The sequence below is a fragment of the Copidosoma floridanum genome, unplaced genomic scaffold (assembly GCF_036245765.1).
Source record: "Copidosoma floridanum isolate Cflo_tuat_1 unplaced genomic scaffold, Cflo_Japanese_pri ptg000019l, whole genome shotgun sequence".
NCBI lineage: Eukaryota > Metazoa > Arthropoda > Insecta > Hymenoptera > Encyrtidae > Copidosoma > Copidosoma floridanum.
This window is the reverse complement of record NW_028321896.1, coordinates 6571058-6595770: the sequence shown is the minus strand read 5'-3', so window position 1 is coordinate 6595770 and position 24713 is coordinate 6571058. Positions and strand designations below refer to the sequence as shown.

The following is a 24713-nucleotide window of genomic DNA, read 5'->3' as shown; positions in this document are numbered from 1 at the left end:
ACATTATGTGTACCTATTTGGCTTGAAATTCGTGCGATACAATTTTGCGGTAGGGTGGTGGTAGCGGTGGTGGTTCGCTAATGCAGTCGCGCGATATTTCGCGGAACAAATGGCCGTCGTTAAAATTCAGTATCGATTTGAGGGGAGGGGGGGGGGCAGTAATATTTTTTTCTCAGTTCGTACACGTGATCGGGAATTCTCAGTCCACGGGCTCTTTCTCGAACCGAGCGAAAAGTACAGCGCTAAATTTATGATGTTCCGCAAGTCGTTTTATAGACTGTTATCGTGCGCAGAGAAGCAGCAAAGTTAAGCGATCTGATGATGAAAAAAAGCCTTTGAATATGTATATATATATACATTTGTGTACGTGCACTGGTGTACATTTTTTTTTCTCTTTTATTATTATTATTATTTTTTTTTTGTTACGTAATCGAGTGCTCGTGTGCGTTTGTGTATGTATACGATGTTATATAGAGCTTGCACACTCGAGAGTCGCAATCAGAGATAAAAAGCGAGAACATAAACACAGATTTGAGGTTGACTCTGAGAAAAGGCAGCGACTGAATGCGTGTGTTTTTTAAATATATATATATATATATATATATATATATATATATATATATATATATATATATATATATATATATATATATATATATATATATATTACGTTTGGTATGTGTGTACATGTTAGAAGAATTATGCGAGTGACAAAGCTAATCGATGATTAATTACCCAGCACGTCTGTACGGTTAGATTAACGATGATTGTCTGTTACTCACCTGAAACAAACAAGAAAATAATAATGTTAAATATATTTCGTATTGTATATTTTTTTTGTTGCATTTCATGTCGTGTAAAATTTTTAAATTTAAGTCTTGCAGCCTCCTATAATAATTTAACTTTTCGTTTATGTGTCGTCACTACTATCTGCGTTTTTAAACTTGTGCAGAAAATAATTTTGTAAAGATAAAGAAAAAGAATTAACATTCTTGTTAATTGTGGTTAACACAGCATTGATTGATAAGAAAAATGAAACATTAAACAGATAAGCGTCAGCGTAAAAAAAATCTACTTGACATAAAGTAAAAGTGAGTATAAACGTTAACGTATTAAGTATTTCAGCTCAAGTTCAAATAAATTAGTGCTTTCAAAGAATTGATCAATATATGAAAATAGATTAAACTCTGAATCGACGTGAAAAAATGTCTTTTCCGCCCTCGGGTGGTTTTGGGAGGCTGGTACTTCCTCGGGCAAAAAAGCAGTTTTCCGATACTCGTTCGAAAAGTCTCCTTTACGAACCTCGTTATGGACCTCGCCTTCGGCTCGGGCCGCAAACCTCTCGGTTCGCAAACAAAGACTTTTCAAACTCATAGGAAAACTACTACTTTCTCGTCTTTAAAATATTTTTTCTTTATTTCAAACTTTGGGAAGAAAAAAAAAAATTATTAATCGTGTACAGTTTTTGTTCCATGAGTTTTCATCTTTTGTTTTTTATTCATCGTTTCTAATGGTCATTTTTTTAAAATAAGTAAAAATTTTTTCCAAAATCCTTTTAAATCAATTAATATAATTATGTCAACAGCAGTTTCATAAACTACGTGTGGTTGCAAATGAAACCATTTATCAGTTATTTTAAGTACTGCAGCTTTGTAAACAAACAAATTATAACTAATTCGAATAAAAATTTTCTCAATTAGCGTAAGTGATACACTAGTTTATGATTTATGAAAAAAGTGATCACAAAAATCTGAAAAAATATGAGTTCACACAAATTAAATATAAGTGTACCAATGGTAAAATAACAACATCAATTTTTTACTCAGTACAAAATCGCAAGAGCATAGATAAGTATTGTGCCAGGGTGTGTACAAAATCGAATTTTTTCTCGTGTACGAGTGAATCATTGTATCTTTATCGAATGACGTAACGCAAATTATCGCGCCTACAATTGAATATAAGCACGCCCTTGCTTGTGGCCTTCGAATGGGTTCCTAGATCAACAGGTTTAGCCCTCGCTAAATTTTGCGGTCGCACCAGCAGCAATCACAGCCTCCGTGGGACTATACGAAAGTGTTGTCCCCCCCCCCATCGTATGGCTTGGAAAGCTGCAACACACATACATAGGTGCTGCCGTTCGAGGTAATGGACATTTAAAAGCTGAGTAAGGCCGCATTTTTTTGCCTTACGCTGAAATGCAGATAGCACAAAAAAAGAGCGCACATCGTCACTGGCTGGAAAAATGAGAAAAAAACAAAAAACAAAAAAAAGCGAGAGAACGGGTCGGGGGGTATGCGAATCGGCCAGGGTTATTCCGATGAATTCAGCAGGAAAAGCCTAGATAAACGTGGTTCACGATTGCTGCTGGCCAACTGCCGAAACACTATACATACACTGGGCCGTTTTCTCTCTCTCTCTCTCTCTCTTTTCTCATGGCCTGACAAAGGCATCTTTTTATCTATTCGCAAACTCGGCAGCATATATATTATACCCACGAGAGTATTATACATAGAGGAGATGCTGCACTACTATTAATAGCACATGGCTATACGTGTAGTAGCATCGGTGGTGCCTGGGTGTGGTCGGCGACACTTTCGGCCCAAAGACAAGGTAACTTCGATATGTAATATAGACACATACGTACGCTGCGGTTTCACGAAAATCAATATGCAAAGATCTTTGTTGTCTCTACTACGGCTTTTGACCCGAATAATACCCAATATCGCTACTACCTGCCGGATACGTCGAAATTTTGTCACGCGACGTAACACTCATACTCAACAACGAAACCCAACACACACCCACACAAAAGCTCCATACACGTAAAAATGGAGTAAGTAGCGGAAGCAAATTTTTCACGAATTAGGCCTCGCGCGAATACGCTTGTATTCCGTGTCAAACGGATTAAGGTACATTATACGTGTATACACCTTGCGATGACCTAGATGTAAAAAATCTTACAAGTATATAAATATACACGCACGAAACAGCCGCGCGTGCTACAAAAGTTCCAACATCATCGTACACATTTTTCGAGGTACGCGTTGGAGCAATTTTGAAGTCCCACGGCACTATTTCACAATGGAGTTTCCCGGTGAATTGCGCCTCGATTTTCACTCTCGAAAATTGTTGTGAAAGCACGGCAGTTTCGGTCGTGCGATGGAAGTAATAATAACGACGGCGATGAGAAATCGATCGAACAAACCAAGGAGCTCAGGGACTTTTCTATTTTTCTCGCGTTGATACATCGACGTCCTATTATACACTTTTTTTCTCTCAATGACGTGCGCATCAGGTGTACAATTATACTTAAGTGTGCGAAGCATATCAGGCTTGTTTCCTTCGAGGCTCGCTTCGGAACAACTAATTCAGCCCAGTGCTTTGGTTTACTTTGCTTTTGAAGCTAATCGCAGCGTATATGTATAGGTATGCACGATGAAGGGTACGTAATGGACCCGATAGGAGGAAATATGATTGAAATATAAAAAGTATGAACAAATTGTGACACATTGAGGTTTAAAAAATGGAGGAAAAAAAGAAAAAACATCGGAAGAGAAACTCCCCGGATATTCTGTACGACGGTTCAGCTAAAGGCAACGGAGCAGCAAATAAAACGATATGGGTAAATGCGAATAACTGCAAGCAAGGGCAGCAGAGCGTCGATCCTTGCAAGGTTAACGCGCCGATTAGCGCGTTCCCATAAGCGCGCGACTGTAACATCGCATCTGTGTGTATAGTCTGTACACATTTGTACGTACAAGGTATACTTATATATTGGGTTGTGCCCATCGCAGAGTTGCAGGAACGGCCGCATTAACGAGCTGCTTGCCATGATGTGTGTGCCCGCATCCGCCACCTTATATACTCTCGCATCTTCTTTCTCCTCAAACGCTTCACACATGGGGTATCAGTTAGCGTTTTTAGCTCATACTATAATTATAGAGTTCGATTTACTTTTCTCGCAAGCTCAAGAATTTCGATTATCTCCTAACGAGCCGTGAAATACCAATTTTTTGGTGCACTCCAGCCGAGCTTGAAGTATGGTACGTACCTATGGCTGTGAAAGTTAATGAACAAAAGTGCCTGTTATAACTCGGGCATTTCAATGAGTTTGACGAACATTGTCCCTGGCCACCGATAAGTAACATTATGGCACCAATGACAGTATGCCGTCCATCGATGTAAATTGAGATTTAAAAAAGAAACCAACAGATAAGTACTAAAATCTCGAAGTACAAACGAGAAGTAGAGTGAAGCGGCGAATAATATACCTATAGGGCCCTTCGAAGCAGTAGCAATTGCGCATAACAATAAAAAGACGCGCATACACATGGCAATCTTCGCATGTTGTACGTCATGTACCTAAATTGCAACTATTTTTTTCCCCCACCACCGGCTCTTTCCTCTCGTCTTCAGAGCAAGGAATGTTAAAGAGAGAGAGAGAGAGAGAGAGAGAGAAAGCAAAAGCTCCTTTGTGCGCAATAAATAGCATCACCGCTACTTATTTTACATGATGGTACAGGAGAGAGAGAGAGAGAGAGGAAGTAAGAAAGTACACAAGTAAGTACTCAAGTAGAAGAAGAATAACAATAAGAATAAGAAACGGAGCGAGGGAGAAAAATACGCTGGCAAAGTATGGTATTTGATACGGTATGGTTACGGTACGGTAGTATAAAAGATGAAGCACCAGCACTTTGTGCAGTGCATGTGTGCATGCAATGTATATGAAGAGATAGTAAGAGAGAGAGAGATGGGCTAAAGTCAAGTTCACGGAGTAAGTACGTACATGCTATCTATATATTATGTACAGATGAGCGTGTAAGGCAGTACACCTATATACATATATATGTCCATGCCACGCAGACCGGCATTCTCTCTCTCTCTCCTCTTATACTTATTTCTTTCTTTCTTTCTCTTCTCCAGAGAGTATATGTATGTATGGAAGCGACAACCACACACATGCACACATATATATATGTCCATATCATACCATTATACACACTTGATACGAGGCTGCATCGAGTTAACGGGTCCCCCTTTTCTTTCCGCCATCATATGTATATATAGGTACACGACGACCATGAGAGAGAGACCGTTTAGCCGCGGCCACTATATATGCGGCACGCTCTGCTTTCTCTCGGATTTTCTCCTCTTTCCTTACTTCCGCCCGTCCTAGCCGACCCCTTGGTCTTTTCCGTCCGGTTCACATGTACCCAGATATTTCCCTAATACATTCATCATAAGGGTACAGGTACTTGCTCGGCCTCTGTCAAGAGGCTATGTCTTGTTGTATAGCGAACGAACGAATGGGCAAAGTGCTGAGAGAAAAATAAAAAAAAATATTAAAAAATTACTGTGTAAGAATGGTATTATAATCTGTTTGGCCATTTAGGGACTTTTTTCTGTGTTTCAAGAGTAATGTTCATCGTGTACTTATACGTATAGTGATTTTTGATTGTTTGTAATGTTTGTACAATAGAAATTACTGTCCAGAATATAGTAAAAATTAGGTTGCCACAAGTATACAAAGGTCCCTAGACGAAAAAACGGCACCGAGCTACAATTTTATAACGGCAAATTTTTATGGTTTCGTCAGGACTCTGATGCAAGTAGTTTTAAAAAGTGCAATCGAAAAAAAAAAAAAAAAAAAAAAAAAAAAAAAAAAAAAAAAAAAGTTTTGATAACGAAATTCCCCGCGAAATATTTCGCAAAGGGAAAAAAACACACAACGGGACTTTCGATCGAGCGACGACTCAAGCATAGTTTATCATCGGTGGGGAAGAACCGAAGAGCGTATATGTATATGTGTGTACCCACCTACTTTGTTGATTTACGAGAGAAGACGAAAATCGATGGTACCTATCTAGGACAATGGTGGTGCCTTTGAACTTGCATACCTATGTATAATGTATACTCCGCTCATGTAAGGAAACTTTTGCTTCCTAATCCTATATATATGCCTTCCGAGACGCAAATACGGGAATAATGTCGAGATAAGCCGCCAAGACTTATAGCCTCACCGGGGGCCTCCGTCGCCCGTGTGAATTTATGAAATTTCGCACTCCCCGAGAATTTTGAAATTTTTCTTACGCGCAACACGCAAATTTGGTGATGCGTGTTTTTGCAGCGAGAAAGAAAAACTATCGATCAAGTACACCCAACTATTGACTTTGTTCATTTTAGAGTACGAAGATAAAAAGACACTTGTGCAGCCTCAGGCGTACTTATGGAAAGGAGGTCTTTCGTTTCCGCGGTCACGGCGAGAGTTACGTCATTATTTATGTGCAAGCTGCACCGGCACACGTGTACACATATAAAGTATCTTTCTCTTTTTCTCGGCTCAAGTGTAAGTACACCTGTAACCTCCGTGCACCACGGGCATAATATGCGGTTTCGTAAACTCGACTCTCCGACTTGCGGGTATAATCTCATTCCCCTTTTTTTTCAGCTTATGAGTATACCTGCATAAACGACACAACCCTGTACATCGTTTAGTCGTGTGCTGTGATTCGGAGAGCTTGAAATAATACGGGACAGAGACTCGCGATTGCGTCGACTGTATAGGATCCCTTCGTGTACACGTATGCTGATACATCTGCCGAAAACGCCTACGCACCACAAAAAGAGAGAAGGGGAGAGCGACACAATGTGTCGAGGCGTAAGTATATAACTGAGGGCACGTGCGCGAAACGAGAGCACGTTGACGCCATCGCGGTTGTACAGATAATTGCTAAGTAGGTATAAGGACACATACATACACTTACCGGCCGATGCGGAAGGAAGATACTTACAACCGGGGTTTTCGCAAACTTATTCCGAGGAATGCCGAGATCGTGCGGTGATGAAATACATCGGCTGACGCGTGTCCCGTTTGATTTATCAATCTATTATTTACGGGTTGGATTTTGTTGCCCAATGATGATTTGGAAATGAAGTTTCGCTGGATTTATGGGCCACAATTGAATCATCGGGGAGTTGGTGTCGTGTGAATATTTTGAGGTGAAAATTAACGAATCTACCTCGGTTTCGCCTGCTTGTTTCGTTCATTTATTTATTTGCACGCGACATATAAATGCAAAGATATTGTAATCATGTATAGCTTGAAGCAAAATATATTCCGTCCTTCGGTATAATATGTCCACGGCGACAAACACGGAGTGAGATGATTGTACTATTTGTCGCTGGATGAAAATCGCACCACAGTATATACTATACGATAGTTTTTTCATTCATTTGTTTGTTTGGAGACTTGACGTATTCATCATGCCAAGAGAGACAAGAACAGATGAAACATTAGGAGAAAGTATAGACTTGAAACGCATACAGAGAGAGAGAGAGAGAGAGAGAGAGAAAGTCAACAGTGCAAAGACTCGCAGTCAGCTCAGACATGTCTTTGTCTCCGTGTCATATTGAACGCGGAAGACGTTCCCACTGGGGTATATACCTATTTGTCAACTCATGACTGTATTGTATATCCGTTCCCACACGCGGGGTAGAAAAAACATGGCAATTTGTTACTTGTACGCGTAAAAGATCGGTTAATGGGTGAAACTTTAACATCTAAACAGTACGACCGAATCTGCCTCGAGACGATGCAGGAACACCTGAGTATGTGTATCCTTTCGAGAGGATGCATGTGTACCTATTTCGAAGCATCAGACTTCCAGGTGCAAAACTCTTTGCATGTACGTTTCTACTTTTAAATTGTGCTAAACGTGCAGGTCTATAACATATTATATGGTGATTGGAAAAATCTGAGAAGTTCGGAAGGATAATTGACTTGACTAGTAATTGTTGGGTAGTGATTTTACGGGCACGATAATTACTGTGTCCGATTGTTTGTCGGGGGTTATTGGAGCAGTTATACAGGCTCAATTTGGACGATGCGATCGATTAGTTTGAAAATTAATTATACTTGTAAATGTAGGAGTTTGCAATAATAATTGTTGAAATGAGGATCGAGTCGAGAAATTTTCTCGACAAAAAGTGTCAACCGTGTACAGTTGCCGAAGCAAAGATTCTCGTTTCGTTGTGATTTTACAAAAGATTATCCAAACAACAATTAAGTACGACTTGTATTTTCGATCATTCATATAATATTTCAAATCAAAATATAAATAATGTTTTACAGGAAGCAGAGTTAACAATAATTACCACTACCCACGTTGCGAATCAATGTTGCAAATGGTATACGATGAAACCTCGGGTTTACTGTTTTTTAGATTCTCTCGTACAAATTTAAATGTCCACGCTACAAAAATAAAATACTTTTTCGTACATTCATTTCATAAAAGGACTCAAACGGCCTTCACGCTGACTTTTTTTTACACTAGTCGCGCTTGTACTTCCGCTCGGGTTTGTTCAATGGAATTGGTCTTTCCTCCGCAGCAGAGGGTATATGTAAAGTGCGAGTTAATTTACGACGATTATTTATCCAAGCCTATAATTTCACTCGACCTCCTTTTTTTTTTTTTTTTTGTATAAAATTAAGATTATCCAACACGAAGGTGTTGAAAGGCTGTTCACGTGGTTGGCCATGTCTAGAAAAAAAAAGCCGTAAAATGCTTTATTTCGACCAAAAGAATCCATTGATATTCCGCATACCACGGCTATATACAGCGATCGAGTGAAACATCGGATAGATATTGACCGAGTGAATCGCCAATAATTCCTTAGTCATTGTTTACACGACGAGTTTATCAACGAGTCCTGTTTCGTTGCATGTTGTTTTTTTTTCTTTTAAACAAGAAAACAATGTAATCTCGATAAAAGCCAAACAAGCAAAAGCCAGCATGAGATTATTGTGATTCGCAATTCATCATTTCGAGCTGCTCGTGCCACGTAATCACCATCGGTTTTATTGGCCCCTCGATACACAGATCGGTTGTTCCGCGTAACGGGTTTGTTTTTCTTTTCGCGTGCTCGATGCATGCCGTACCTGCGCCTCCCCAAAGATCAAACCAATCGTGACCGAAGGCAAAAAAAAAAAAAAGCACAGTACAAGAGCAAACCAAAGACTCAGGAGTGTGTATGTACATGTGGTACAGCCGCCGCCTCGTAATGACCGCAAATTATTGCGTTCGCCGCGAGCGGAGTGCAAAAAATGTGTGATTAATTTTCAGACCAGCCGAGCCGCGTGTCCCAGGGATCTCGACAATATACATAAATCGCCGCTGCGCACCGACTTTTATAATCACGAGGAGGAGAAGAAGGAGGAGGAGGATCGTGCGCGACGATTAATGCCGATCGTCGTCGATTTTTATTTTTCTTGGCTCTTGATTCCATGTACATTCCGTTTTTTGTCTCATGACGAGATGGTCGAGGTGTCGGGTCACACATTGTGGTCACGATTATATCATTAACTACGCTTCGTTGCAAAGTGATTCCATGTTTTTGTTTGTTAGATTAGTTTTGTTTTTTTGCGACAAAAATCTGTAGTTTAGGATTAAAATCTGAGACAATGAACTTTCAAAACCAATTATTATTTGAAAGTAATTAATATGTCGAGCTTAGATTTGACGACCAGCCGTAAATAACTTCAACTATACGGTATACATATAAATCAAGCTGAGCGCGATCCCTTGACTTTTTTTTTTGTTCCAAGTACTACTTCGAACGAAATGAAGAAACATTCGCGAGCACAATTGCTTGCCATTACTGCGGGTATATTTATATGCTTAAAAAATAATTGTTTGGATACTTTGGTGATAAATAACCCTCGAATCGGTTCGAATGCACTATGGAAAACCACTACCGATCGTACAACGGAGTACACATGAAAAACTAAACAGTAACTCATTCTCGAGAAACCTCAATTTGTTAAAACCTACCTGCCCGTACATACAACAGGAGCCATTTCAAAGGCAATTAGCAATCATCGTTGCAGTGCACCTAAGATACATATACATATGTTTTTTACCACTACTCTGTATCGCACTTGATTTTCGCATTTGAATCTCGATGTATCGGCGAAGAGAGAATTGATATATATTTTCACCGATCGTAAATCTACCTCGGGTCGGTGTACAACTAATATTCAGCTTGAAATATATAAAACAATGCAACGAGCATGAATGAACGTATTGTATTGATTAGAAGCCCGCAGTTACGGCAAACATCCAAGTTTCAACCACCTGCATGCAGCGCAGATATTATCGTGCGCACCGGAGTGAAAAAAACGCCGGTAGGATACAACGCGTCTCTCGGCAAAAACTGCGTGGTGGTGGTGTGAGAAATGCAATTTCTTAAAAAAAAAAAAAAAAAAGTCTCAACAATAGCCGATCAACGAGATCCCGTTCAAGAGTCCTCTGCAGTTAGTCAACAGCTCAAAAAAATCCCGACCAGGGCGGAATTACGCTTTTCATCCTCGGAACGCCGAGATTAAGTATGCACGTACGCGCTTTTTTGTGTAACGGTACCCATATAAACATATTCCAAACATCGGCGACGATTCCGCTGAGATGGTACCTATACATATGCATGTGCACGTATACGTACGTGTAGAGGAAGGAAGAGACACGACCGGCCAACTTACCGGCGCGACATTGACTGGAATTCGCGAGAGAGAGAGAGATCGTGCAGGTGCATGATTCTCCGCTCGGCTGTGCACACACGGCGACAAGATTCTGTATTTATAGGCTCTTTTCTCGATGCCTCTCGCGTGTGCGTGCAGTGCGCCTGCACTGATTCTCTTTTTTTTTTTGCTCTTTTCTTTCTTTTTATACTTTTCCTTCTGTTTTCTTTTTCATTCTCCGGGGTGGTGCAAGAATGCGGAAGTCGCAGTGGGAAACTCGAGAGCCAGGCATTTGATTCTCCGCTAGAGATACGTGTACCCATAGAGTCAGCACTCGCTGTGTACACGATACCCATAGCCATGTTTCTTTTTCATCATTAACTTACTTCATTTCTTTTTTTTTTTTTTTTTTTTGTTTCTCCCCAAAGGATATGGCTACTCATTGCTCGTAATTAGCTGACGTGCCAAAGTTTTGCTCATCCATCGAGTCACGCGTTACACGTGGTGTATTATTCATATTAATGATTATTTATTATTTCACTGCAGAGTACACACATAGGTACTGCACTCTGTCCACTGATAAGATCGCATAGGCTGAGTGATGAAAACAGTCGGTATACAATGAAGTAACTTCGACTCTGAGTGACATGCACGTATACTATACACCTGAATGTCTTGGTAAGATTTTTCACGCGAATCGCGCAACGAAAACGGTATAATTGCGAAAAATCTAGAGGTACGGGATAGAAAAATGGGAGTGCAAAGAAAAAAGAAAAAGTATTCGATGAAACAAGACAAACGGAAACGCATCATCACTCCTGTCGTTCCGAGGAGCAGATGTTATATAAACACCAAGGTATACGGACAAAGCTGCAAGGGAAGGAAGTCGATAAGGGTGGTCTAGACCCACGAATTCGGGGCACAGTCAGCATATACAGAGACACACAAACGCCGGAGGGTTAGCAAGGGGGTGGAGAACAGATATCGACCATTCGTGGTTTGCGGCGTGTGTATATACGCTGTGCTGTTTATAGACGCAGAGAGAGATGGGGACCGTATAGGCCGTACACAACTCGAACTTTGAACTAATTCTTCGTTTCCTCGATTTTCCACCCACATTCGTTCACGAGTGGGTGCATGTAGACTGATTGAAACTGTCTCTCTGTCGGTGGATTAAAAAAATGTGCCGGCGGACGCGCGGCGGGAAGAACGACAGACGTGAAAATTAAGGGTGGAGGGAAACTAATGAGCGACGGGGAATGGGAGCACAAGCGGGATGGGACAATCGAGGACCCGGTGATTGGCTGCGGGCGACAAATTGAATTTTTTCACGGTGCACCGCGGTGCAATGGGTTCTTTCGAAAACGTTGTCCCTAATGTGCGGAAATTTGAATCTTCATTCGACCCTTCCTTCACAAATTGGGATAAGCGTATCACTTGCTATGCGTTTTAAAAGATACAAGTATATATAACCTGTCTTACTATAGGTATGCTTGTGAATGAAATTGCTTTGGGATCCAGCACTTTCGTATCGAGTGTTTCCCGCATCCTCGTCCGCATCTCTTACTTTGAATAAGCACAACACATATGGTTCAGATAGAAGTGTATTTCAAACACTTGTCATTTGGTTTCATATGGTTTCATATGGTTTAGGTCTAGGTTTGGTCGGGATGGCCTCACCCAAACTTCTTACTCCTCATGTGATGGTTGCTCAAGTTGTTGATTTTATTTACGATAAGAGCCATAATCGTAAAAACCCCGAAACGCAGGACAAAACATAGTATACGACCGAGAGAGAGCTACTGTCATCACATATATATACACAGCTATCAATATGTGCATGTTATCCAAAGTTCGCGTGCTCGCGTCACGCGATCGCACGTGTTTTTCATTGACGAGCATATACAGACACATACAGAGCAACGTATATATATATATATATATATATATATATATCAACACTGTACTTGCATGCTCTCACGCGTTACGTATTAATAGATGGCGCGCTTGCGGACTCGCAGGTATTTTTGAGGCCAGCAACCTTCCGCTCCTTCTCTCGTTAATCGCCTCGAAGGACAGACGGCGTGACATCACGTATATGTACAACAGACGGAACTCGATCGGGAACAAAAAATTGGGTGTACAGCTGCCGTGGAGGCGTGATACAGTTTTCTTGCAATATATGGTTGATGGGATTCTTCAAGTTATATATTTATTACATTGTGTTGCGATTGATGAACTTGAAAATTGTATCGTAGCGAAGGCATGCCCTTACTGTGCAAAGATATACCCTCAAAATAGTACCAAAACAATTAGTTTCAAAATCATAGTATGGAAAAGTAAAACAAAAGTACACTGTAAATCCAATAGTGTGTTAAAATACACGTGTAGTAGAAATTTTGGTTTTTCATGAAATGCATTACCGTAATAGTGTTGATAAACGTTTTAAGAAAAACGAAATCGATGCCTCGTGAATTAATTCGCCAAACCTATTGAACTAAACAATTTTTTTCTTTAATAATTGATACGAGAAGACAACGTAAGTTGTAACAAAAAAAAAAAAAAAAAATCAAATCAAAAGGTAAAAATATTTACAACCTGCGTCAAATATACTCGCGAGCAATCACAAGCCACTTGTTTATCATACACCGCCACCCTGATACTGATCAAAAGGTGAGGAAAAGAAGGAAAAAAATCACGCGCAGTGGTACGAAAATAAACGTGATTTCCAAGGTATTAGAACGTGAAAAAAGCGAATGAGCGGGAAAAAAGCAGCGCCGCAGGAGGAGTCGAAAGAAGAAAAGCCAAACAGACGTGGGACGCGGGGTGATCTATTTTTAGACCCCGACAGATCTGAAGATACAAGCACACAACCTTGGGCGCGGATTCGACAGTTTTCGCGTGTAAAGAAAAAAAAAAAAAAAAAAATCCTTCGAACAGTCAACTTGATATCTTGTGTACCTACTTCTAAGCATCCCAAGCCAATATAATTAACTTGCAAAATCAATAATGCACTGCACTCTCGTATTTACGGATAAGTTGAAAAAAAAAAAAAAATAATAATAATAAGTGTCAAAAAAGAGCACTAAATTTTCAAGGCAACTCGACTAAGGCCTAAAGAACGACACTCAACACACTCGTCTCGGACAAATTTTTGGTCAACTCGCAGCAGCGGCGGCCATTTAATAACGAGTAGCGCTCGTTAGACGCGACTCTGCGCGCTAGCCAATTAGTTCTATTTTTTTTTTTTTTTTCAGTTCCGTCTCGCTATCGCACGTAATGAGAGTGCGATTTTATTGGAGGTCTCTTTTTGCCGCGCGAAAATACACAAGGCTGTCCTCGCTCGGCCGTAAATTACATTGTGTGCGTTTTCCACCGTCTCGGTACAATTGTTTCTTTCTTTCTTTTTTTCACGCGCTTAGCACCAGCAAACTATAATTGTTTCGCAGAGACGGCTTTGGAATTTAATTAAGGTTGCGTCACGTGTTTCAAATTCTAGTTAACAGAGTACAAGAGCTGTGTGTTTTATTAACAAAAAATATACCCATGAACACTATAACATTTTGGATTTGGGACAGTCTTCCACCACATGCAGTAAGGGACTTTTCCGCACTGGGAGAAAAATATAATAAAAATTACTGTGCTGGAATGGTAATCTGGTAGTGTTCGGTCGTCTCAAGACTTTTTACTACTGGAACAATAATTATTAGTGTTTAGAACAATAATTTTTGATGTTTGGTTCAGTGATTTTTACTGTTTGTTCAATAGAAATTACTGTCAAGAATACGATAAAAATTAGGTTGGCCAAAGTAAAAAGTCTCTAGACGACCGAACACTACCAGATTACCATTCCAGCACAGTAATTTTTATTGTATTTTTCTCTCAGTGTGGTACGCAACTTGGAAGTTTCCGATGTAAAGTATCAGGTGAAATCTCGAGTGTATGTATATATTAAATAGTATACAACGAGTAAGTCAGCTACGAGTCTCAAACAGAGCTCGATCGACTGATCATCAAATTTGTTGCGCGCGGTAGTTCCAATATGATATAGATAGGTATTTATATTCATAAGCATAAAAAACGTACAATTTGCGATACCTATATGCACGTGTGATCTCCTACGACCACATTTATATAAAATCTCTAAATGGAATAATTCGATCGCCGCAGGCGTACATTACGCGCTCGATTACGCGCGGGTCGAGTGGCCGGTGAACTCTGACATGTGCATACAACCCCCCTCTCACACCCTCTTTTTCTCTCGTAGTTGGATTGATCGTAGACGTGGCCAGTAGTCGCAAAAAAGTGTGTGAATGTTTGGCTCTTTTGGCCTGCTGTCACCTATATTGTACGTACACCTATACATGTAACACTACACGGGGCAATCTCGTAAATCTAGCGGACTGGCCTAGTTCGGGGTGCCAAGTTCTCAAACCGATTTTTTTTTACCGACGTTTTTTCGGATATTTTTTTTTTTGTCTTTATTGAATTCATTAAAAATATTTCAACCAGCGTTTTTTCACGTGAGATGGTGCAAATATGTTTTTGCCGATCTGTCCCACATTTGTACACGTACAAACCCAAATCGTGTCTTTTCTCATTTCGCCAGAGTACTAGGGGTGGACGCTGATTCGCAAAATTCATGCGTGACGAAAAAGAAGAAGCAATAGCTCTCCGAAGCGAGACTCGACGAAAAAAAAAAAAAAAAAAAAAAACCGTTTGTACGGACTGGCCGATGTACGGTATCCGCGGTAGTGATCTATATCGGTCCGCAAGCGAATTTCCGATAATTTTCCAGCGCTAATGATCGCTCTATCAGGTGTAATTGACATTTATCACATTGGCTTCCAAACTCTAAAGACACGCGAGTGGATACTTTTAACGCGGATAATAAAGGCCTGCCACGTGTAAGCGTGTGTGTTTATTTAATTTTTTTTTTTTTTTTTTTTCAAGGTTCTTGCAAGTAATTGTAACTATACTAGCAACGATTCGGTGTACGATGCTTTGTTTTGTACTCGCTTGGAGCTATGCTAGATAATGTAAAATGATGAATGACAGCTAATACAACAGGTTATCGTCGTATCGGGATTGCCCAACTCGTCCTCAAAATCATACAAATGTCCAAATTTGCCTCCGAGTCATTCACGTGCTCCCTAATCTGTTACCTCTTTGAAGTATTTCGTTCGAAAACTAAGAATCACGTGTGCCAGTTTTTTCCCCTTATAAATTTCATGCACGAAATAATAACGTGATTCCGAAGTATGTGTAAGAGCCACGTCACGTCACCACACGAATGCAACACATAGACACAGCCACAACAAAAAGAGATAAGATGATCAGCCTTCCAAGGTTTCGCGTCGATGTATGTGTACAGATAGTGTTGGAGGCCAGTAGCAACAGAACAGAAGCCTTTTCGAGCGGAAGGGCGTCGTCGTCGATTCCTTGACCGTACAGTGTGTACCTACTGCCATACTGGTGGTACTCTGTTACTGCCTCGTTCCCATGGCACAAAATTACACGTACATTCTACATATGCTCGGTATTGGTAGGTAAGTACACATCGAGAGTACCTGCACCTATTTACTACACTTTTTTACACGGTACCGCACCCGCGGAGGGATGTAGTCTATATTTATATAGTGTCAAATTTTAAGTACAATTTTACTTGTATAACATAAACGTACATCGTTTTTTACAGTATAGGGCACATCAGAGTGCTCGTCGTGTAGAAGGTGATGGTTTTGTGGTGGTAACGGTGCATGTTGCCGGCACGAGAGGATCGATAAGGGACGGGGCCGACTCCATTTTACACCCACGCTCTCGAGTACCTCTACAATATATTTTAGTGGTAGCGAGCGTCGCTTCTGTGTATACCTACTCCTGTCAACCGATGTACATATGCGGTACAAAAAGGGGACATTGGTACCTATTATATCTAAAATACACGTTTCGAGACTTTTTTTTTAGACGCAAGGGTTGTGTCTTTGTTGACACTTTTAACAAGAGTCAGTTTGTGGGATATGGAGCATTGAGTTTTTCACACTGGCGTTGAGATTCTCTTGGTTGTTTGTAATCATCATCAGATAATCCCGTACTGATGAGACCAAATAATACAACACTGTTGTGAATCGTATACCACAAGAGCATCCAAGCATGAAAACTAGTTACCGATTTTTCGCGGGTACCTACTCGTATATATGATATGTAATTATCGCATTTATAACTGTGAAATACCATCAGAATTACTTGGATTACCGGTTGAATCGGTGCCAATGGATCGATACGGTAAAAAAAAAAAAAAAAAAAAAAAAAAAAAAAAAAAAAAAAAAAAAAAAAAAGGAACCTTGGCACAATGCAGTGCATGCTTGTCCATCGAGGGAAAAAAAAAAAAAAAATTAGATCACAAGAGTAGTGCGCGCCCAAGTGAAACCCTGCACTCCCAACACTCCACCCCTGGCGTTGCTAGCTCGCCAAAACAGGTGTCATCCCCTTAAAAAAGGTTAATTCAATCCATTCCAGAGGCGCACTCCGGTAGTATATCGATCAAAGATCTTTTTTTTTTTTTTTTGTCCCTCGCCGTTCCAATTGCCGTCACCACCACCATTGCCAGTACCAGCAGGCAGAAAAAGAGTACGAAACGACAAGAGGCTCGATATTCGGCCAGTAGGTATAAATAAAACTGTTAAAGTCCCTCTCGTTGCTTGGAAAACTAACTCACTCGCGAATGTCGGTACGCACACCATCACCATCCGCAGTATCACTATCCGAGAAGCGTATAGTATAGGTACGTATCCAGAAGAGAAGTACGATGGGAGGAGGAGGAGGAGGAGAGGCCGGTACCGGTGGCACGTGAAACAGTCGCGTGCAGCGTGCAAGTTCCGCGCCGGGTAGCCAGATGGTGCTTGCAGTTCAGCTCGATGTAGAAAAAAAAAGCACACGCACGGATCCGCAGAGATGATTGTAGTTACACGTATACGGAGGCGAGATCCCTGACACTACCCCCTCCCCTACACCTCTCGCTAATGATAACTGGATGGCGTGCGATTGTTTTCCTCGTCTTACCTAACGAAATGTCTCTCTTCGCGCGCCCACCCCCTCCCACCACGCGCCTCCTCATTCTTCTCTCTATTTTATCGTCTCGCGTACAGAGAGGAGGAAACAACCTCTCCGGTGCACCGCGCGTATACACGGTCGCAAGCTCTGCATGATAGCTTGTGTGTGGGCATTGCTGCGCCGATTCGAGAGAGAGAGAGGGATATAGCGAAGCTATGGGCATGCGCCGAGGTACCAAGCGCCCCAACCTCGAATTCGCGAGCCAACCGCGGATATTCCACACACACACGCCCACGCTGCTATGATAAAATCCATGCACATGCACGCCGGCGCCGGAGCGGGCCGGTGTGCGTGCAGTTGTACCCGTTTATCCGTGTAAAACTAATTTCAAAAACGAGGAACGGAGGGAGAGCTTGCGAAACAATCGAGGAAGAGTGTCAGCGGGTAGGAACGAATGGGGGGAGGGAGGGGTTCGTATGTAAGTGCATGTATAACGAGTAGGTATACGATACACCATGGGTGGGGCAGCAGACGCCCGGCGGCAAGCTGTCAAACTACGCCGGCTCCGAGAGACACACACAAACACACTCGTGCAAGCACGTTAAATATCCCTCGCATATTATTATCCCTCTGTGGGTTGGCTTTGCACGAAAAGAGAGATGACGAGGCAAGGGGAGGGACGGGACTGCTGTAGCACGCGATTTTTCTCACAGAGGAAAACGTCACGAGGATTTCCGGCCCGGTAAACCGGCCGCACTCGCTGCGCCTGTAGCACGCATGTAAGGTAACGGAAGGTAAGTAGACGTGATAGATAAAAATACGCCACGGGCATAGAGCAGATATCAAAAATGTATGTACGATATATAGGTATATATAGCAGGGGCGCCAGCGGTAGTAGTACAAGCGATACCGCGGAACGGCGGACAGGTTATGAGTATGCGCTGACGGGGCACGGGGGTACAGGGGGAATCCCCGAGTTAAATGCGTGTACGCCGATTTTCGGAGCACTGTATAAATATTATGAGAAGGGATGCCGCGAGCGGGTACAAAGGGTGGATTGTTTTTCCTTTCAATGAGAGAGGAGAGAAAAAAGAAAAGAGAAGAAAAAAAAAAAAAAAAAAAAAGGTGTACATACGTATAGCGTTACGATATACATACTCACCATCATTTTGTAATTGAGCTTCCTCGGTGGGCCCACGTTCTCCATTCGCACCGACATCCTAGCGGCGTGCTCGTGTCACACGCACTGCACGGGCGGCCAAGTCGGGCCGCAAGCGCGCAAGAGACAAACGAAAGCTTGAGAGCCTCTGGGCGAGAGAGAGAGAGATGTGGTTCGTCTCTCACTCTACTCGTATATACACAGAGGGAGCGTGTGCGCGCGCTCTCCACCGAGCATAAGCTAAAGTGTAATATGTACAAATGTGTACGTGTGGGTATACGAGAGTTGGTGTTTATGTAGAGTGTGTGTGAAGGAGGAGGCGAGAGCAAGCTCTTCCCGTGTGCACGGCGAAGAAATTTGCCGCTCGGCGGCGGCGGCAGCACCACCAGCAGCAGTAGTGCTGCTATTCCTCCACCTTTTTCCTCCTCCTCTTCTTCTTCTTCTTCTCCTCCTGCTCCTCTTGCGGGTGTATACAAAACTCCAACTTTTTCGGAGCAGCTGCCGCACCGGTGGTTCTTCCTCTTCTTGGTCTTCGAGAGTGCCTGAATCCTCCCGAGGGTTAGCTCCGGGTCGACGGCGATGGGCTTGCCTCTGCCGTGGCGCTCGGGCGCGCCAGCGGCCACCGATGGTCACTAACTACTCCGCCGACGGCGACTCTGCTTCAACTCCGAGAGTCTCTGTTTTCCGTCGGGAAGAGAGAAAAGAAGAAACAAAAAAAACGAGACATTAAACCTGATGATTTGCTTCGACCGTCGAGTCGGCGATCGGAGCTTTTTTGGTGGATTGGGCCGAGTAATTTGGGAGTCGAAGGAATAATCAAGTGAAGTCGATCAACAAATATCTATAACATTAGAGGGACCGACAATGGGAGTTGTACTGGAATGAAAAAAAAAAAAAAAAGGATATAACGTTGCTCCTTTTTGTTCCACAGCTTAACACTTTCACCCCCGGTACACTTTTGCGCACACGCCTTTATATATATATGTATAACCATGCACAACCCCACGTATGTTCCACACTGTTGCCGGTGTTTTTCCCTTATCGAACCGTCACTTGATCAACACTCGCTTTTTTTTTTTTTTTTCTTTTTTTTTTCTTCTTGCACTGATCTACCACCACTGTAGCATATGTATATAGCCATGCACACGTCCGCCCCGGGATCGTTCTCGCGCACGTATGAGAGAACCCGGCGACTCACGCACACCTGCCCGCTTGCAATGCACACACATAGGTGGTGGATACATGCACCGGTGCCGGTGGAGGGATACACCTATATAACATACGTGGATCAGATCACCGGCACACATAATCATACATACATACATACATACACGCGAGGCACCTCGTTTTCTCGCACTTTCCTCTCGAGCACACCGTAAGTATGAGAATTAAAAAAAAAAAAAAAAACCGCCCAGACTTCCCCACAACCGCACCATCGCGAAAATCAAGCTCGAGCGATTTCTCACATTTATACGCGCGCTTATATACCAACATACGTATTATTTTGTATTACACACAGTATATTCTTCTACGTGTGGGAGAAAGAGAGAAAAGAAGCATCTTCTCTCGCTCGCTCTCGCGGATGCGCCGAGAGCTATTATATATCTGCGGCGCGCACGAGAAGAGAGCGAGAAGGAGATGTGTGGCACTTTAAGGGTGTGTCGTCGGCGGCGGCTCCGCATCGCCGGAGATCTCTCGTCCGATGCTCCTGTTATCACACACACACACACACACACACAAGCGCCGCACACCCCTCGTCTGGCGTGTATTATTTTCGGGCTGGATGTATACTATATCCTACTCCTCTGCCGCTCTCACGTATATACGAATGTACAGTCTCACCGCCGGCAGGGGCACCATATTTAAATACGAGCCGCGGATTGAGATATAGAGAGCCGATGTGAATGAACTTGGACGGGCGAAAGAGCGTCTTCCATTCAGGACGGTCTTCGAATTCCACTCTCGGCTGTGTGTGCATGTGTATGTGCTCGATTGTCGTGTGTATGTAACTTTTCTTTTTCCTTTTTTTGCTTGCACATTAACAATAGGTTACCCACGGTGGGGGCTGTAGACGCCCGCTACCCTCTCCCTCCTCAACAGGCCCACCCTCTCGGGTTCTGGGTTCGGGTGTGTGTGTGTGTATGCATGTGTAAGGTGTACGCCATGTGGAGGAGAGAAATGGCAGCCAGCGCATGCAGAGGAGGCCGGAGAGAAAGAAGCGAAGGAGGTGATGCGCCTCTTCTCTACGCCCCTTCCTCGACTGCGTCTTCTTTTTCCTCGTTTTTTTCTCTTCTTTTTTCATTCTCAATCTTCCACTTTTGACATCGACTCCACCCCCCCCCACGGCCCCTTTGTTTTTCTTTTCATTTTCACAAACGTCACTCCGCGAGTGCTCGCAAGCACCGGTTGGTCGGCATTTTGGAACCTTCAAAGCTTTTCCCCCGGAAAAAAAGCTTCGGCCATCACCGTGGTATCACACACACAGGTGTTGGAACAGCCGCAGAGAAGGAGCCACGAAAGAGAGAACACACACACACACAAACTGCAGGGAAGACGGCGACGCCGCCCGCGGATGGAAAACCGGAGTCGCGCACACTCACACACACCCACCCGACTAATGAACAATATTAACTCCTTTTTTTTTATCTTCACTCGCGCTTTTGCAACCTTCGATCGAGGCACTTTGAAGACTAAATTAAATTGGAAAAAAAAGGAGAGACCGCTCGGCGTCTCAGCGATGCAAAGAGCGTGAGTATAGAGAGAGAGAGAGAAAAAAAAAAAAAAAGGTTGAGTAAAAATAGCACGTCAGTAGGGGGTACACTCAAGCTGTATACGGATAGAAATTTTTCGGAGCAACGGGGAAAGGGTAAAGTTGTACGGACGGTTGGATGTACTTGTTATTATACGGAAAAGTGACGTACAATCGTATCGGGCGCGACGTCGGGAAGCATTGGCCCTCCTCTCTTCGCGTGTGCAGAGGAGACTCTCCGATGCTGATGCAGCAGAGGAGACAGATAAAAAGAGAGAGAGAGGGGGGGTGTGCTCGTCCGTCTACTGTCGGATACTGTCGGCAGAGGGTATATATGCGTTCTACCACCAACCACCACTGTAGTTGTACCACCACTTGTATAATAATATATATATATATCACCAAGTATCGGGAGCACTAAACACAAACTGTTACTTTGTATTATTGAGAAAGATTTTACTCGTATACTGTACGCACTGCAGTTTATCGTGTATATAACAATTATACTTGTGCGATTTGGCGAAAAAACAGACGATTGAAAAAATTAAAAAAAAAAACAAACCAAAAAAAAGAATTTTCTCGCGATGGAATTTCAAGACGCGTATACGAAAATAGAGAGAGAGAGAGAGTTTTATAATGTGCGTCCCGGCGGAGTGTGTAGCACGAACGAGACGAGAGACGCGCTTTGCCTGCAGCTCCCGAGCCCACCACCACTACTACTACTACTGGGTGTATACGACGGCGACGACGACCGCGACGCGGCGACGAGGAGGAGGACAGAGAGCCAACTACCGGGGTGTGCTCGGCTTGGCCACTATACAGGAGAGCGAGACGAGCTCTGCGTGTAGAAAGTCAGCCGACCGTGTTGCGCGTGTGTGTGTGTGTGTGGAGATAAGGGGGAGCGTCGTCGGGGCGAGGGGAGGCCGAATGTTTCGCCGATCTCTCTCTTAAGCGCTTCGATATATATACACCCAAGTATGTGTGTATTGTACGTGTGCACGAAAACTCGGATCTCGGATCGTCTCGGCAAATTTCGTCGTCAGACGGCGCCACCTTACGATCATGTATGGTCGCACACGAATGCACCATCTTCCGTATATATATTCTATAAAAAAAAAAAAAAAAGATTCATTCGAATTCCTTATCGAAAATATACAAATTTTTTTTTATCGGCACACAGCGATATCCTTATCTCGGCGGATTTTTTTTTTTTCATTGCTATTACCTCGAGGTTTTTTTTCACCCGCTTAGTAATAAAGCACTCGTGAAGAGTTACGACATTGGATTTTTTGAACCTCGCGTTTAAAGGGTTCAACTGTAAATTAAACTACAGTTGTGGTCTTTGAAGCAAGGGGATGAAATCTTTTGCTGAAACCAGGAAAAATAAACGTGAAAAAAAGAACTGTAAAAAACCTAATAAAAATAAGGCACCCCTAATTGCATGAAGGGATGACAAAAAATTTTTGTCCCAAGGGGACGCGTCAAAAACAACGGTCCATTCTCTCCTAAGAATCCTTGGATGGGTATTTTTTCGCGTAACCACTCGTGTAACAATAACTAGTTACAGCGACGGGGAAAGGGCGAACGAGAAAGAGGGGAGGAGAGAGCACACGCAACAAGCCGCACCTGTCCATGCGCTCGGGAGCGCGAGCACCGCACCTCTCTGCGCAGAGGCAGGTATTTATATATATATGTATCCCTGATGCCATGCCATTGTAGCTTTTTTTTTGTTTTTTTTTAAATTATCATCTCTACAGCGTGTAGCATTATGCATGTGTGCATGTTCATACCGTCGAAGTACACGCAGGGATTAAGTGCAAGCGCTATTTTTTCTACGCGCATGCCAAGTGCATATCCCACCTCGGGTATTTTATATATAGGGTAACTTTGTACTTTTATCAACCATCGAATGTAATGAAATCAAGGATGAATCTTATCGTCGAAAATTGTTTAAACTATACGTTAAGATATGCAAGTAGGTACACATGCGGAGATAATAAGTTGTTTTCAAACGCTCGCGGTCGTCAACGACGAGCTTACATATATATACACGGGGAGAGAGAGAAGAGAGCACACGCAGATTATGATATTATGTACCACAGAAGAAGAAGCGGAAGCAGGGGATCAGCTTTATTTTTGTATAGCTGATTAGGAGGGGTGTTACGGCCTGGACAAGCGATAAGTCAAAAAAGCCTTTTGCTTATTTTTCGTTTGTACGTGCACGTGGGAGCTTTGATTTCCTCCTCCGGTTATACCTAATCAACAAACTCCGGGCCCTGGGGTTTTGAATGAGGAGGGAAGAAAAAAAAACAGGACTGGGAAAAAAAAGGGGGGCAAATGAGGCTTGCAAGAAGTGAGAATATAATATAATATGTAGATAGAGAGGAGGTAAGCCCGGCTCGACGAGCGCATCGTTGCCGGTCGAGGTGGTACGGCAGTACTGCCGACCGGCAAAACATCATGCAGATTTCGGAGCGCAGAATCTCAAGTACACTCAGAGTATATATTCTGTATTTTTATTATTTTTCGTTTCTTTCTTCTCAAACTATTGTTATATACATGCAGTTTAAATGATCAACCTGTATTAATTGCTCTCTGGTGAGCGGAGCGAATTTCCAACACCACGATACCTATTATACGAGTAATCGCACCGCAAGCTCTCGGCCTGAATATTTCATCACTGGGCTCGTTCACCCGTAATGGCAGTTATCGCATGATATTGTTAGCCACGATTGAATGATCAACAGTACCAACAATCACGCAATAGCGTATGCAAGCTCAATTATGTCAAAGCTGATCGTCTACATGAATATAAATAAAAATGAAAAGAAAATCGCGAAAGCACACGATTTTGGTGGTTCTGCCTATCTTAAAGAAATAATTCAAATTATGTAGCTCATCGTACGACGATAAATATGAGCTTTAATCGGAGGGGGGGGGGAACAACTTATGTCTGGTCTCAATATACCTAATCGTCATTGGCAGCTACAGAGCCCGGGACATAAACCATCATCACTTTTCGGGCGGATAACACGCCCTTTTTCAATTTTCGGCCTTGCGCAGCTCGTCTTGGCGCACACCCACACGCTTCGGAACTTATATATACACGGAGGTGGAGGCGGTGCAGAGACAGAGAAGGGGGAGGGGGGAGTAGACGATAAGGAGTCGTCGATCGATTTCTCGCGAGCTGTTTTGAGGAAGGTCATTGCGCTCTCCACGCCGACTCTTCCTCCTCCACC

The 24713-nt window shown here is 42.7% G+C and overlaps 1 protein-coding gene across 13 annotated transcripts in view; it reads right to left on the bottom strand.

Annotated features, from left to right (window-relative positions):
• Nucleotides 1-21813, bottom strand: part of shep (RNA binding motif single stranded interacting protein alan shepard) — a 42408-nt gene extending 20595 nt beyond the window's left edge. For all 13 annotated transcript variants that reach the window (XM_089593348.1, XM_023391661.2, XM_089593343.1 and 10 more), the window contains exons 1-2: nt 21647-21813; nt 18729-19402 (exon numbers count right to left, since the gene is read on the bottom strand). In XM_089593348.1, the coding sequence (XP_089449474.1) occupies nt 18729-18785 (57 nt within the window). In that variant the 5' untranslated portion in view covers nt 18786-19402; nt 21647-21813. The remainder of the gene's footprint in view (nt 1-18728; nt 19403-21646) is intronic.
• Nucleotides 21814-24713: the final 2900 nt, after the last annotated feature.